A 17,625-nucleotide genomic window follows, 5' to 3' on the forward strand; every position below is an offset into this window, starting at 1 on the left:
GAAAATGATTTTCAAAAGTGGAAACAAGAAGGCAGATCAGCTGGGTACCTTGAGGCCCAGAGAACAATACGGTGGCAAGTTTCCTGGGTTTTCTTTTTGCCTTATGTATCACAGATTTCAAGTTGGAAAAGCTGGCAACCTAAAAATACCATTAGTCACAGAAAAAAAAAAAATCCTAACAAAAGACTGTTCTCTCTAGGCAAAGGACAAGGAAAGGTACAGACAAGCAAGACACAAACTTAGTCAATAACTGCACTACTTAAGCCAAACTTGACAGAAAAAAACCACATACAAAAACATCCCTACCTGTGGTCTCTCCCTCAACCATGTCAACAGAGGCCCAGTGGGGATCTTAGGCTTCCATTCTTTTTTTTTTAAAGAATTTAATTATTTATTTGACAGGGAGAAAGAGAGAGAGAGAGAGCAAGAAAAGAGAAAAGACTCCCCACTGAACAGGGCTCAGATGCTGGGCTTGATCCCAGGACTCTGGGATCACGACCTGACCCAAAGGCAGATGCTTAACTAACTGAGCCACCCAGGTGCCCCTTAGACTTCCATCCTTGCCAGGCTGTGACAAGGTATGTGAAATCCCACCCATCTGGGTGGTGTAGAGAAGACAAAATAGGGAGCAAAGATTTTCATCCCTGCCAGGCAATAATAAGGCACTCCTTCCCCACAGTGAAGACCACAGAAGCTTAGACTTCCACGTGTACTGAAGGTAATGAGGAGTCCCTCTCTTTGCCTTCTGAGGCAGTGTGTAGGAGGTCTAGTGGAGAAACAGAACATTCACAACTGTCCAGTGGTAACAAGGCAACTGTCACTGGGTATTGTTGAGGCTATGCAGCCAGCAGCCCTAAGAATTTACGTCTACTAGCCAGCAAGGTATTAGTGCTAACCCAGTGGAGAGCCAGAACTCTAACCCGGTCTGCTATTCATAAGGAAGAAGACACTCTTGTGACTTTCAAAGAGACTAAGGGTCAATGTGGAATTTTTCCTCTGCCCGGCAGTAATGAGGCAGCAGTCCCTTTTCTATGTTGGGAAGAAGCAACTAAGCCAGAAGTTTAATTAACATAATATCAGGCAGCCCGGTGGCTTAACGGTTTAGTGCCGCCTTTGGCTCACGGTGTGATCCTGGAGACCTGGGATCAAGTCCCCCGTAGTGCTCCTTGTGTGGAGCCTGCTTCTCCCTCTGCCTGTGTCTCTGCCTCTCTCCCTCTGTGTGTGTGTGTGTGTGTGTGTGTCTCATGAATAAATAAATAAGATCTTTTAAAAAAATTAACATAATATCATTAATGCCCAATTTTCAATTAAAAATTTCCTATCATATCTAGAACCAGGAAAATCACAATCTAAATGAAAAAAAGACAAGCAATAGGAGCAAAGACAGAAATATTAGAAGCAAAGATGGCAGAAATATTAGAATTACCTGACAGTTTTAAAGTACTCCTCAAAAAATGCCTCAAAATGGGGCAGCCCAGGGGGCTCAGCGGTTTAGTGCTGCCTTCGGCCCAGGGCCTGATCCTGGACACCTGGGATCGAGTCCCACGTCAGGGTCCCTGCATAGAGCCTACTTCTCCTTCTGCCTCTCTCTCTCTCTCTCTCTCTCTCTCTCTCTCTGTGTGTGTCTCTCATGAATAAATAAATAAAAATCTTTTTTAAAAATGCCTCAATGAACAATTATGAACACACTTGAAATAAATGTAAACATAGAAAATATCAATAAATAAATAGAAAACAAAGCAAATGGAAGATACAGAAGAACCAAATGAAAATTTTATAACTAAAAAATTTAATAACTAAAATGTAAAACTCAATAGATGGGTTTAGAAGAAGAATGGAGGAGACAGGAGAAAAATATAAATGCAGAAATTATCAACAAAATATTAAGAAGTCAAATCCCAAAAAAGCATAATAAGAATTATATGCCACAACCAATTGGGAATTATCTGAGTTGTACATAGCTCACTTACCATTTGAAAATCAATTAATGTAATCTATCATATCAACAGGGTATCAACGAAGATCACATGATCATATTAATAGATGTAGAAAGAGCATTTGACAAAATCCACCCATGACAAATATTTTGAGTAAACTGGGAATAGAGGGAAATTTTCTCAATGGGAAATTTTCTCAACTTTATAAAGCCTATCTACAAAAAAATCTCCAACTAACATCATACTTGATGAGAAATTCAATGTTTTGCCACTACAATTAGGTACAAGGCAAGGATGTCAACTCTCACTACTCCTTTTCAACATCACATGGAAGTCTCTACTAATTCAATAAAGCAAGAAAATGAAACAAAAGTTATACAGATCAAGAAAGAGGACATAAAACTGTCTTTGTTCACAGATGATATAATTATGTAGAAACTCTGAAAGAATTGACCATAACAAACAAACAAAGAAACAAACCTGGAACTAATAAGCAACTGTGGCAAGTTGCAAGAATCAAGGTTAATACACAGAAGGCAATTGCTTTCCTATATATTAACAATTAATAAGTGGAATTTGAAATATAAAACAATACCATTTGCATTTGCATCCCATCAAAATGAAATACTCAGATATAATTCTAAAATATGCAGAAGATCTGTATGAGAAAAAAGGAAAACTCAGATGAATGAAATAAACAACTAAAAAATGGAGAGATAAAAATAAATAAATAAATAAATAAATAAATAAAAAATACATAAATACATGGAGAGATATTTCATGTTCATGGACAGAAAGATTCATTATTGTCAAGATGTCAGTTCTTCCCAATTTGATATGTAGATTCAATGTAATCTCAATTGAACAGCTAGCACCTTCTTTTGTGGATATCAACAAATTGATGATAAAGTTTATATAGAGGGGCAAAACACCCAGAATAGCCAACACAATATTGAAGGAAAAGACCACAATTGGGAGATTAATGCTACCAAACCTCAAGACTTACTATAGTGCTACACTAATCAAGATAGTATGGGGGTGCCTGGTGGCTCAGTTAGTGCATCTGCCTTCAGCTCAGGTGGTAATCTCAGGGTCTTGAGACCAAGTCCCACATCAGGCTCTTTGCTCAGCAGGGAGTCTAATTCTCCCACACCACCTCCCATACATAACCCCACTCATACACTCTCTCTCTTAAATAGAAAAATACAATCTTAAAAAAAAAAAAAAGAAATGAAAAAGACAGGGATGCCTGGGTGGCTCAGCGGTTTAGCTCCTGCTTTTGACCCAGAGCGTGATCCTGGAGTCCTGGGATCGTGTCCTACATCAGGCTCCCTGCATGGAGCCTGCTTCTTTCTCCCTCTGCCTGTGTCTCTGCCTCTCTCTCTCTCTCTCTCTCTTTCATTGTGTGTTTCCTCATCAATATATTATCTTTTAGTGTTATATACATCTATAGTAATCAAGACTGTATGGAGGGTAGGCACACAAATCAATGGAACAGAACAGAGCTCAGAAATGAAAAATCAATATGCCCAACTAATTTTTGACAAAGGTGCAAAGTCTTATGGGGGAAAGATAGCCTTGTCAACTTAAGACTCACATCTTATGCAAAAAGTGCCTCAAAATATATCATAGACTTAAACATAAAGTGTAAACTATAATGCTTAAAAAATAGAAGAAACCTTAAGAATCTAGGGATAAGAAAGAATTCTTAAACTTGACACCAAAAGCATAACTCATAAAAGGAAAAATTGGTAAATTGGATATTCACAAAATTAAAATCTTTTATTTTTTTTTAAAGATCTTTACTCATTCATTTGAGAAAGAGAGAGACAGAGAGCACAAGCAGGGAGGAAAGGCAGAAGGAAATACACAGGGAGAATGAGAATCAGATTTCCCGCTAAACCAGGAAGCTGGTGACCTAGGGCTGGATCCCAGGACTCAGAGACCATGACCCAAGGCGAAAGCAGATGCTCAACCTTCTGAGCCACCCAGGTGCCCCCCAAAACTTTTATTCAGTGAAGGCTGCTATTAATAATGCAAGCTCTGTAGTGGGAGAAAATGGATGCAAACTATACATCTGTAAAAGGATGAGTATCTGAAATATATATATATACATATATATGAAATATATATATGTATATATATTTTAACTCTCAAATCTCAACCACAGAAGAAGAAAATCAAAGAACCCAAGTAGAATATAAGCAACAAACATTTCATCAACAAAGGTGCAAGAGCAATTCAATGGAAGGAGGATAGGCTTTCAATTGATGATGCTGGGGCAACTGAACATTCACAAAATAAAAAACTAAAGAACCTCCATCTAAGTCTCACACCTTATGCAAAAATTAACTTGAATATTTCATGGAATTAAATGTAAAGTTTAAAACTATAAGAAAAAAATAGGAGAAATCTTAAGGATGTTTCTTTTAAAAAAGCAAAGACAAGCAGAAAAAAAAAACCTATGTTGTTTTAAAAGACTTTAACTATCAGGAAGATTGAAAGTGAAAGGATGGAAAATGAATGCAATGCAACACTTTGTAAAAAAAAAAAAAAAAGCAAGCATGGTTGTATTAACAGCATACAAAGTCAATTGTAAGGCAAGATATAATACTAGAGACAGAGGAGCATTTCAAAATGATAAAAGGATGAATTTTAAAGGAAGATACGACATTTCAAAATTTATTTAATCCTAATAAAATACCTTCAAAGTATAACAACAAGTTTTTAAAAATCAAGAAGACATAAATGGAATTGGAAATTTTGGTATATCTCTCTTAGTAAGTAAAAACTAAGCAAAAAATTAAGATCATGGAATATTTGAAAACATGATTAGGAATCTTAATCTAAGTAACATATACAGAACACCAAATATAAATATTGCAGAACACATTCCTTCCTTCAAGTGTTCTTGGAACATTTATCATTATTGATTGCAGAGTAGACCATTAAGCAAATTTTAACAAATTTCAAATAATTGAAATCATATACAGTATTTTTTTCTGATCATAATGGAAGAAACGTAGCCATTTAAAACAAAACAGTGATTAGAGAAACACAAACATTTGAAAATTAAAGATGATACATGTTAATAGCTAATTTAAAAAATAAATTATAATGGAAATTGAGACATATTTTAAGGTGAATGATCATGAATAGGGTGTACCAAAACTTATCAGATGCTGTTAAAGCAGTGATTAGAAGGGAAGTGTAAAGTTTTAAGTTTACGAGTGTGTGTGAAAAAGGTTGGAAAAAATAATACAGGCTCCTACATCATGAGAACAAAAAAGTAATAGTATTAAGTCCAAAGTGAAAAAAGGAAAGAAAAATATAGAAAATGGGTATAGCCAGTTGTTTTTAACAATTAGTAAAATTGATAAGCTTCTTGAAAGACTGATGTATAAAAATGAAAGAAAACAAATATTACAGATATCAAGAATCAAAAGGGGAACATTAATATAAGTCTAATAGTAAAATAATAATAGTAGCATAAGAGGTAATAGAAACTAATTTATGAAACAGATTTGAAAGTTCAGATTCAATGTATAAGTTAGTTGAAAAAATACAATGTACCAAAATAAATGCAAAAAGAAATATATATTTTTTTATTTTAGATTATATTGTTTTAGATTGAAAATGTATAACTATTTATATTTTAATTTATTTTTATTTCTAAAATATGCATATTTATATATACAAAAGAAATTGTGTACATAAATAAAATTTTCCCCTACAGTAAACTCCAAGCCTTGGCCACTTTCAAGGTTATTTTCCCCAAACACATAAGAAAGAAAATACATCAATCTTACACAGATTATCCCAGAAAAAGTGAGAAAATTTATTTTGTTTTATGAAGCTAACATAACCTTGATTCCAAAATCTGGCAAAAATACTATATGAAATGAAAATTAAAAGACAAGATACCTTATTAATATACTTGCAAAGACCTTCAACAAAATATAAGCAAATCAGATTCACACTGTAATGGAATAATAGATTTTTTTCAAGTGGTTTGTTCCAGGAATGCAAGATTATTTTAACATTTGGTAATCAATTTATAACAACAGATCAAAGGAGGGAAATATATGACTATTTCAAAAGATTCAGAAAAAGCATGTAATAAAATTCAAAAACCTATTCATGGCTTTTAAAAAGGCAGTGAACTATGAATTAAGAAAATACTGTGATATTGTCATTTGCAAAAGAATCCCCGCCAAACATACTTAATACTGAAATAAGGAAATCTTCCCCCTGATTTTCTGAGCCCAATACCATCATATAAAATAGCCCATTGCCACCATTTCTATTCAACATATTTGGCTTCCTATCTGAAGCAATAAGCAATACATAAATAAATAAGTATGTGACAGAAATATTTGAAGGAAAAAAAGACATTCAATTTGCACATGATATCATTAGACACATAGAAATTCTAAAAGATTCTCAAAATTATTAGAATTAATAAGTAAAATTAATAAGGTAACTAGGTGCAAAATTAATATAAGAATCCCATTTATATAGACTAATAAATATCAATTGAAAATTAATATAAATATAATATTTATCAGTGTCACAAAACACCTCCAATACCTGGGAATAAATTTATTGAAAGGTGTGCAGGACTTCTATACTCAAAACTAATAAATATTGCTGAGACAATTGAAAGAACGTCTACATAAAGAGAGAAAAATAATATATTCACAGATTGGAGGCCTCACTATTCTTAAAATGTTAATTTATCCCTAATTGATCCATACATGCAATGTAATCCCATGAAATGTCTAGACTTTTCAAAATCGACAAGGTAGTTCTCAAATGATCTAGAAGAATGAAGCAGGGGACTTCACACTAGATATCAAGATTTATTATAAAACTACAGTAATTAATAAGTATTTTATCAGCACAAAATTTGACAAACTGATCAATTAACAGAAAACTCTGAAACAGACACATACACATACAGTTATCTGATTTATAGTAATTATGTCACAGCAGTGTAGTGAGAAAAGGATGGTCTTTTTAATTAATGGAATTGGGTTCATTGGTATCCATATGAATCAATGTGAAATGTCATCCTTACCTCATACCACACACAAAAATTAATTGTAGATGGATTATAGACAGAAATTGGTAAGTAAAACAGCACAGTTTATTGGAAAAATTAGATAGGAAAAATAAGATAATATATCCATGGATATGGGGGAAGAAAGGATTTCTTAAACTAAAAATAAAAAGCCTTACCATAAAGAAAAGTTTTGAAGTAGTTGATGAATTATATTGCATAAATATTAAGAATTTTTATTTATCAGAAAATAGAATATAGAAAAAGCAAACCACAGATTGGGACATTATATATGAATTATCACTACTGTCTGTAAATCATATGAGGAAAAGAGTTATATAAAAACTTCTACAAATCAATAAGAGAAACTGACCACCTAATATTTTTAAAAATTACTAACGTCTGGGAGCACTAGGGTGGCTCAATCGAGCATCTGCCTTCAGCTCAGGTCATGATCCTGGGGTCCTGGGATCAAGCTCCATGTCAGGCTCCCTGTTCAGTGGGGAGTCTACTTCTACCTCTGCCCCTTACTCTGCTCATTCACTCTCTCTCTCTCTCTCTCTCTACTGTCTCTGTCTGAAATAAATAAATAAAAATTTTAAAAAGTGACTAAAGCCTAAAAACAAGCACTCCTTTAGATAATAGGATATTCAAATGGCCAATAAATACTTTTAAAATATTCAGCATCATTATTCTTTAGGAAAATATAAAGTAAATGACCATGGAATACCTCTAAACTTTCACCAGAAGCGCTAAAAATTTTTTTAAATTAGGTGTTGGTGAGGTTGTAAAATTACTGGAACTTTCATTAATTGCTATTTGGAACAAACACTATGAAAAACCAGTACTATGTAGTACAGTAAACACATCTTCCTAGGACTTCTTGATTCTAGGCCCAAAAATGTATCCTAGAGAGTGAGTGCTTATGTCTACTTAATAACATAAACAGTGATGTACATAGCTACTGTATTCATAATAGCCAAAAAGGGGAAGGTACTTAAAGACCTGTCACCAGCAGAATGAAAAAATAAATGGTTGTATATTCGTACTGTTGGAATACTACACCACAATGGAATGGACCAATCACTAGTACACACTATATGGATGACAAGTCTCACAAATATAACATTGAATTATAACACCCAGATACAAGAATATATATTGTTTGGTTCTATTAAATATGTTCAAGAAGAGCAAAATTAATATTTGGTGACAGAAGTCAGAAAAGGCATTTCTTTGTCAAGTGGATGCACATTGGTGTTATTGACTGGTAACATTCAAGAAGCCTTTGTGATTCTGGAAAAGAATCCTATTTTTGTTTGTGTGTGTGCACATGCATGTGTGTCTGTAAGAGTAAAATCACTGAACAATATTGTTAAGATTTGGACATTCTTGTGGATGTAGGTTAAACTTTAAAATAATTTATTAAAATATATGTTAAATGCTAAAAAGCGTTGTCATTTTTAGGGGCCCGATTCCCTTCAAACAAGTTGTAGCTAATAGAGATAGGTTGGAAGACATTAACATTTCAGCTAATGATTTTTTAATTGCTTATTTATTGATTTAACTTTTGCCTTGGGTATAAATTTAGCTTTATGTGACATTTGTAGGTGGGTGGCTGTGATTCATCCTAGTGATGATTATCTGACAATATTAAGAAAAGCTATTGGGAGAAAAAAAAAAGAACGCCTATCAAAGGTAGGAGAACATCAGCTTTGTCATTCATTTATTCATTCAACAAACTTACTGAATGTCTACTCTGTGCCTGAATTGGGTGGGATACTAAGGCTAGGAGATAAATATAAGACATTCAGGACCCCTGGTCCACAGGAGTTTGCAGCCTGATGAAGAAGATGGATGGGAAAGACAGATGATTATAATAACAACAATATAATGTCAGAATAGATGCAGGATGACAGAAAATACAAAATAGATACTGGTTACCTATTTAGCACTAAAACAATAGCACCAAAATATGTATTTTAAGATAATCTCCATAATAAGAACCCTTAAAAGTGAATGGGTAAATTCCAAACATTTCCTAATGAAATGCTAGGGTTTTCGGGTAATGGCAGAGGCCATGATATACAAGGACCAAGGGTTAGGTTATAAAAAAAGATGACTGGTAGGTACCATGAGGCTATTGATTCAGAGTTGAGTCCATGGTCAGCGGATACCAAGGAAACAGAAGTAGATAACGTGAATCTAAGTAGGTAAGGTAAGGTAATTTCAAAACCTAGAAATACCAGGGAGTTAGACTAGGAGATGGAAAAATGGAATGAAAGACTTTGGTGCAGGACCTCTGAAAAAAAAAAAAGTCCAGCATCTAGATAGCAGACGCGTAGCACCAGATTAAACCAGTCGCCTTCTTAGATAGGAGTTCTTCACAGCACCATATCTAGGACCACATCCGATTTTAGAAAATGAATCAGCCTCTACCCACAATGTGACTCCAAGCCATACCTGGTAATAATAACTGATCAGATAAAGGTAGTTGGCTGAGTACTTCCTAGTAACATTGTGCAAGGCAAACAATTATGGACCTATGTCTAAGTGTTGATCTAAGCTTACTTACATCTTCAGACTCTAGGATATCTCTACATGATAAATTGCATGTATTTACTCCATGATGTATTAAATAAGGGATTCCCTCTGACCTTTCTTAAGTAAATTTTCCACATTGCAAAGAATAATTCAAGTACATAGTCAAACTTTCAGACTACCAATCTACTGTTTACATCCTAGAAGCTTGAGAAGTTCGAGGGCAGATTCCTTGTACAATGATTCATAGACAAGACAGGTCTGACAAGATGTAGGAAGGCAGTAGTTCATTTCATCTTTTTAATTTAATTACAACACAAAACGTCTGAGTTTCAACCCCTGTTTTCTACTTCTCTTATTATATTTTATCAGTATTGTGGCCTTTACATTTTATTTTATTTCTCACAGGAAATGAATTTATTTTTGTCTGTATTTTAACTTCTTATCTTTCATCTAGGGAGGCATGCTGGAGAACAGTGTCAAATGGAAGGTGACATTTGAACTATGAAATAACTCTAACAACAGCTAACATGTTTTGCTCTGATTTGTGTATTTCCTACATGCCATATAGAGCAGCCTTACCTGTAGAAGGTAATGGAATGTCCACTTTACAGATTAGGTAACAGAGATTCAGAAAGTCATATGATCTTGTACAGTTAGTAAGTGGCATATACTTGATTGAAAACTAGGATCTTGACTTCAAAATTTAGGAATTTAAGCCCCACACTGCACTACTTCCAAGCAGCAGAGGCTGATAGGCACAATAAACTCTGGGCTTTGATCATTTCTCTTCCCTTCCATTCCGTGCTCCGATTAGATATTAACATAGCGTTGGGGATATCTGAACTCTAGGGGGCTGGACTACTCTTTGTCCAGATCAAATAGAGAAATGGGAAGCAGCGTAAAGTGTTAATGTCTACCCAACCGTACTACTTATCCTTTGATTTGTTTCCTTCTTTTCTTTGCAAGCTACTCTTGTGCTCTGAGAGAGAAGTCCCAAAGATCTTATTTTTCAATGGCTACTGTACATTTTATGGAGTTGTATTTCTACTAGAATATTATGCTCTAGAAATCTACTGAATTTGGTTTCAATGTTAACCTCATTCATCCTTGGATCAGTTCTATGGAAAAGAGGCAGAAATAATCCAAGACTTCTTGTGATATGAGAGCTTTTGGTTGTCATCTCAGTGGCCCTTAATGACTTGGGGAGTCACTTTCTGCTTCTCTCTCTTCATTCCTCTACCTAGTACTCCCAAAGAAAAAAGAAACAAAATGTAGGTCCAACACAGTTCATTTCTTACTATTTGTACTCTCAAGGAGACTAGAATTAAAAAAAAAAAGTGTTATGAAGCTGGTTTTGTTATTTAATATGATAAAGCCTTTTTATGTCGGACTAACAGACAATTGGAGGACAGGGGAGAGATGATAGAAGTTATTTTTTATAGTTTCTAGATCATTTTAAGACTACAATAACTTTTAAATACATTCTCTAAGACTTTTTGGTAAAATTATATTTTTAAAATTCTAATAATACCACTCTAAATAAACTTACTTAGTCATAGTGCACACTTTATTTATTTCACATTAAGTAGGACTATTTAAATGGGAAAAATATATATGCACATATAAGTTCACACAATGACAATGATATTATTTCATGCTTTTTTCTTCTTATTTAATTATACAAACTCTTTTGAAATCTGAAATGATTGCATAGGTAATGTACTGTAGCTAAACAAAAACAATGTGGAATTTTAATTCATGTATATACAAACTGATTGCAAATTTTGACTAAATGGTACAGGTGAAATATAACAAAATTCAGTTTTAAGTTTTTTCTCAAATGACCTTGGATAAATTTCTTTTTGTTCTGTATGATGCAGGCAAAAACTGCCCCCTACCTACCTTTTGAAGCTGTTGCAAGATTTATTAAACTAGGGGGAAAAAACCCAAAAACTCTTTAGAGGTCTGATGACATAGGAGTTACATAAATACAAAGCTGTATTTTTATCTCCAAGAGGTATATGAAGTTGAATTAACTTTTACAACATCCTTATGAGTAAAGTAGATAATCTTAGACCTATTTTTACAGATAAGAGAGTTTAAGCCCTTCTTTAAAATGACTTAAATTGAATATGAGAAGAGATACAATTTCTGAATTCAGTCCCAGGCCAGTATTTGTTGACACCTGAAAGTATTTTAAAGGGCAGTTTTTTTTTTTTAAAGTCCCATCATCCCCTTGGTACATAATCAGAAGAGTCTGCATATTATTCTCCCTCACTTTCTTTCTATGGTTCCTCATGTAATTGATCTGAAGTGCAAGACACCTTGTCTCAATGGTATCCAAGGGGAGCCAAGTATTTTGAGAGCTATTAAAAGACATTGTTCTAATGACAAAGCATATAATGTGATTTAGTGCAGCTGAAGCCAAGTTATCCACTAGATATGGAAAGATCTAGGGAAAGGAGAAGACAGGAAACCAATGTGACAGCTCCTATAACTCATGCAGGAAGGTTATGTGTATAGTGAATACACCACTGTCTTTAACGTTAATCCCCACCCCCACCAAATAAAAGCAATATATAAATTGGAGAATACAAACTTTACCTTCAACCTGAACAACTGATTTTCAAAAGCGTTTCTTCAACATTACTAGAAATTATTCAAAGTGCTAATTGTAGTGCCTGACACAAAATAAATCACCAATAAACATCATCTGTTATTAGTTGGACTTGGAGAAAGAGTAGTATTGCATAAAATTGAGACCATATTAAGAGTAAGATCATTGAAGTTTTCCTCTTGCACCAAATTGCTATGTGACTGCATAGTTGTGTAGAGGGATCTGTGAAGCGGGAACAATGATAGGACTTAGCTGAGATGAGTTTTGTAGGAAAATAATCAATCAATTAATTAATGAGCTGATGATACATGTAAAATCCTTAGCAAGTTTTCTGGCACAGGTACACATCTATTGACCAAGGGTTAATACTGGAAGTTGTACAGATAAGGCTGCTACACCCATTGTGGTTCAGCCAGCCAAATACTATTTATCCAGTGCTCCCAATGCGTCAGGCACTGAAGGACGCTTTGGAGAAAGAACAGATGAATACGGGAGATGTGTTCCATGTCTACATATGGTCTTCTGGGGAGTTTTAGCAGAAAGTACTCAAATAGAAATGAAATGAAGACTATCCTGTATGCTAGGGAGAAAGTAATAGGGGACTGACACAGAAAATGTGGAAGGAATTTCCTCTTGGATAGGGAGTCAGGGAAAGTCTCTCCAAGGAAGTACATTTAAACGGAAGATGTCAAAGAAGAGGAGTCAGCCATGCGAAGTCGATGTGGTCATTGGAATTCCAGGCAGCATATGCAAAATTGAATGAGTTGAAAAAAACTTGGCACATAGGAGGAAGGGATGCCCAGAACGGCTGGAGCATATGGGTGAGGGGGGAGAGAGGTGCCAAATGTGGTAGCATTCACCTCTTGCAGGCCTAATTGGCCGTGCAAGGATCCCACCTGGATTTTATTCTGTTTGCAATGGTAAGTCGATAAAGATTTTCAAATAGTGGCAAGGAATAATATTTTCATATACATTTCAAAGATCACTTTTACGGTTTTGCAGGGCAAGTCATCTGAACTTTTCTGATCATGCCACACCAACTCGCATGTGAACTAGCTCCAAAATGTTCATATTCTTTCTGTGCATAGATAAAACATACATTTATATATGTTAATTGGTAATTAAATATTAACAAGGCTGTTTTCTTCCTACACACAATGAATTATCTTGTGGTACTATTTGGGTACTTGTGCCCCACTTTGGAGATGATAATTGCAGAGATGAGGTAGAGTAGAGCAGTTGCAGAATGGGGAGAGCAGTTAGGCTGTTGTGCTAGTCCAGGTGAGAAATGATGGCCACAGACGAGATGATGGCATCATATCTTTCATATGGACAGTGAAAAGACTCCTTATTGAAATTACAGATCTATGCTCTCTACTGGCATTTGATAGCAACTATTTTCCTAATAACCCATTTTTCATGCAGTACATTAATGAAATCTATTGGGTTCCTCGGTGAGTTGTTGCATTGGAAATACTTTGAAATAGGCTAGCCCACTTTCGCCCATGATTAGTCCATTTCTTGAAGTCTTTTGGAAAAAGAAAATAGGTTAGGGAATTACTGGTACCTTTCTTTTCTGCTTGTTGACAAGGGATCAGGGACATAAGAAATAAAATGAATTTATTAAAAAAAATTCTTGGAGCCAATTTCACCCACATCTGTGTAATATTTTTCTCAAATGAGTAATTAGAATCAGGCATTTAAAAAGCGCCTGCCCTCTATGAATTCTCAGCAAATGGATTGCAAATGATTTCATTTTAAACAGATTATTGTAATGGGTCTGTTTTAGAAGATGAGAGTTGTAAATGATTTGGGAAAGAAAAATCAGCTTTTTACCAATTCTTCAGGTGGAACTTCATTTTAAAATCAAACCAATCTAAATTTGGTAAGACAGTAATAGACTAAGCCCAGAAAATTTGAATTCACTATTTTTTTTTCCATTTTGCATTTTCCAGTCCTATATTTGGATGGGAATTTATTCAGGTTCTGACTCTTTCATCTGTCTTTTCCACTCTTGGAGGAATTCTCACACACTCATCCAGACTGGAAAGGAGGTTAGCAGGGCATAGAAAGAAGGCATTAAGCAAACAATCCTGTAAAGCTCTGAAAACCTTTCTTAGGAGAGGAAAACAGCTGCCCTGGGTTTTAACAAAGAGCACTTGCAGTTTTGGGAGGAGGGGGGCCTCTGGCTCTCCTCTCCACCTTGAAGCCTGCCAGACAGCGTTCCTTTTTTAGGAGGATCCAGGCTTGGGTGGTTAAGGTGCTTTTGGAAGAACAATCTGTGTTTCCCTTAAAAGCAAATAGGTCATCTTTGTCTTTACTCACATTTAATGACTAAGTAGTCTGCCCCCTTGTATTGCATATTTCTTGGATTGGGTGTAAGAACAAGAATTTAAGTTCTTGTTTGTGTAACACAGCTCTGGGTGAATTGATATAAGGGAAATTCCTCTTGAACAGTATCAGAAAGGGTATCATTAATTGAAGAATAATTATCACTGCTACTTTTAAGTTGGTCCCATCACGAACTCAGAATTCAGATTTTTCAGGGTGGTTACCTCTGCAAGTGTGAAAATGGAAAAAAAAAAGTAATTATAAACTGAAGATTGTACTATTCTGCGTGGCATTCATTTATCTAATCAGTAAACATGCACTGAATAATTTAATAGCTACCATGCCATAGGGAAGTGCTATTAGGCACATGAAGACTACAAAGAAATATGAAGGCATTTCAACCCTTAGAAGCAAACTTTCCATTTGAAAAAGGCTTGGATTTTGAGAAATTCTTTGTAATTTTCAAAGCCCATTCACCTACTATAAATCTTCATCTGAACTTTTGAACAGTAGCAGGGGAGCTGGGCTGGGCAGACATTATAATCATACAATTATAGAATTTTAGGAGTGGAAGGGATTTTTAAAGGTCATCTAATGCAACCGTTTAATTTTAAAGCGTAGGAAGCTGAGAGATTGCCACTTTGTCTGAGGGCCCACAGCAGACTAGCCGCGAGCATCCAGCACAGACTTGAAGTTTGCGGATGGGAATCCTCAGGCACGTGCTCACAGCTCTGGGCCAGGCACAAAAGACGCAAACTAAATGCAGCACCTTGCCTCTCCTCCTGTATCTACTTGCACACAGACCTATAACAGACTCCCAATATGTATTTATTGAATTAGCGACCGACAGATATTCCTACCGCATAGGACAGTGTGTCGAGCGGGGGATAAAAAAAAAAAAAAAAAAAAAAAAGGCAAACAAAATAAACCGGCCACTTGCTCCAAGTTGCTCCCAATTCCTGGCCTCCGCGAGTTAGTGGCCTCTTAGGGAAGCGGAGATAGACGCCCACCAAGACGCGGGAAGGTTGGGTTCAGGCACAGCGGGCGCTTCAGGAGGTCCGGGAAGGAGTCTAAGGGTAGTAATTGATGGGGGGATCCCCCAAACACCACACACACGCGCACACACGCGCACACACGCGCACACACGCACGGTCATTCAGTTGCATCATTCCCGGCCTTCCCTGCCCTTGCATTCCCGGGACCTCCCGGGCCGGGACCGCAGGCTCCGCTTCAGCTGAGGTCGCGCTGCCAACTCGCGGAGACTGAGCGGGGGAAGCCCCGGAGGCCGCCAGCCTCCTCGTCTAAACTGCTGGAAGAGACGGGGACGGAGGGGGCGAGGGCAGGCAGCGGCGGCGCGAGGAGGAAGCCCCCGCGCGGCGAGCGCCCCGGGCCCGGCCGCCCCCACGGGAGGGGCGCAGGGTGCAGGGCGCAGGGCGCAGGGCGGGGCGCGGAGCGGGCGGCGGCGAGCCCGGCGAGCCCGGGGGGGGGGTCGGCGGCGCCTCCAGTCCCCGCGGCCGCCCGCGCCGCGCAGCTCGGCAGCGGGACCGGCGCCCGGAGCCCCGGCAGCCCCCGCCTCCCGCCTCCCGCCTCCCGCCTCCCGCCTCCCGCCTCCCGCGCCCGCGCCGCCCGCGACTTCAGTTCGGCTCCACCCCCGCGCGGCGGCGGCTCGCTCGGTGCGAAGCGCGCTCGGCACCAGCCCGGCCCGGCGAGCGGCCGCCCCTGCCCCGCGCCGCCTGCGCCCCCGCGCCCGCGCCCGCGCCCCTGGATGGAGCTGGGGTCCTGAGCGCCCGCCGCCGCCGCCCGGCCCGCTCTCCGCCGCTCTCCGCTCCCGCCATGGGAAAAGTTGGCGCCGGCGGCGGCTCCCCAGCCCGGCTGAGCGCGCTCCTCGCGGGCGCGGGGCTCCTGGTCCTCTGCGCCCCGGGCGCCTGCGGCGGCGCCCCCCGCTGCCCCGACCCGCCCTCCGGCCCGGCCCCGGCCCCGGCCCCCGGGGACGCCCCTGGCCGGGGGCCGCGGGGCAGAGCGGCCGCCACGCCCCTGCCCCTCCTCGGGCGCCCCCTCTTCGCCGTGGCCCCCGGGGACCGAGCGCTGCCCCTGGCGCGGGCCCCCGGCTCCCGCGCGCCCGCCGAGGTCCCCCCGCGCCCGGGCCGGCGGAGGCGCAGGGAAGCGGCCCCGGGCAAGGCCGGCGGCGGGGAGCGCGCGAGCCGAGGCCCCCGGGGAGCGCTGCGGGACGGAGCGCGGCCCGAGCCCGAGCCCCAGCCCCAGCCCCAGCCCGGGACTCCGCGGCGGGACCCGGACAGAGCCACGCGCTTCCGGATGGAGGAGCTGAGGCTGAGCAGCACCACGTTCGCGCTGACGGGCGACTCCGCGCACAACCAAGCCATGGTCCACTGGTCGGGCCACAACAGCAGCGTGAGTTCCTGGGGCGGCAGATGCGAAGGGTTAACGCGGGCTGTGTGACCCGATGGGGAAATGGGGGGGGGGGATGGGGTTTCTGGGCTTGAGAGATGCTGCAAACTAAAGTCTTCCCTGCCCACCTCCCCTAGGAGCTACTGTCACCCATCAGGAGACCCGTGGCACCATCAGAGCCCTCTCCAACCCCCCTCCCTGAAAGCTTCCAACAGGACACGCAGATCCCCATTTCCAGGTCTCCCAGGCTGTAAAGAGCTGAAAACCAGGCAAACCTGGGGGGAGGTGGGGTGGGAAAGTGTTCTGAATGTGGAGGTGAATGGGTTAAATTTCCAGGCAGGATGACATTCCTTTAAGTGACTTTGCCTTTACTTGCTAGACTTAAGGGTGAGCACAGGCGAGATGGAGAGGACTTTATTTGTAAGCTTTTAATTTTTCTGCTGAGCTCTTCACCCCATCTTCCCCATAAGGAGGAGATATGCAGTGGACACTAAGGTGCCCTTAATGTATCCTCTGTTTCTGGGGCCCAAGTGGATGCAAGTTTCAGGAAGGGAACTCTCTAGCATCTTCTAACAGCACCAGCCAGTGTGTTTTGAGAGCTGGGGCTTTCCAGCCTGTGAATGAGTGGTTGTTCTCCGGCATGATCAGTCCCAGGAAGATCAGATATATCCCAGTGACAACAACCCCCTGTTCTTCCCCATTGCCTGACCTCCTCTAGAGAAGAGGAG

The 17,625-nt window shown here is 39.4% G+C and overlaps 1 protein-coding gene across 5 annotated transcripts in view; it reads left to right on the forward strand.

Moving 5' to 3' along the window:
• The first annotated feature begins 16,057 nt into the window (after nucleotides 1-16,057).
• SORCS1 (sortilin related VPS10 domain containing receptor 1) overlaps nucleotides 16,058-17,625 on the forward strand; it is a 495,497-nt gene continuing 493,929 nt past the window's right edge. For 3 of the 5 annotated variants that reach the window (XM_041746200.1, XM_041746196.1, XM_041746195.1), the window contains exon 1: nucleotides 16,253-16,900. In XM_041746200.1, coding sequence (XP_041602134.1) covers nucleotides 16,325-16,900 — 576 coding nt within the window. In that variant the 5' untranslated portion in view covers nucleotides 16,253-16,324. Of the gene's footprint in view, nucleotides 16,901-17,625 lie in introns of all 5 variants that reach the window. The other 2 variants (XM_041746197.1, XM_041746198.1) reach the window with 1 other exon arrangement.

Source organism: Vulpes lagopus, chromosome 2 (assembly GCF_018345385.1).
Source record: "Vulpes lagopus strain Blue_001 chromosome 2, ASM1834538v1, whole genome shotgun sequence".
Lineage (NCBI taxonomy): Eukaryota > Metazoa > Chordata > Mammalia > Carnivora > Canidae > Vulpes > Vulpes lagopus.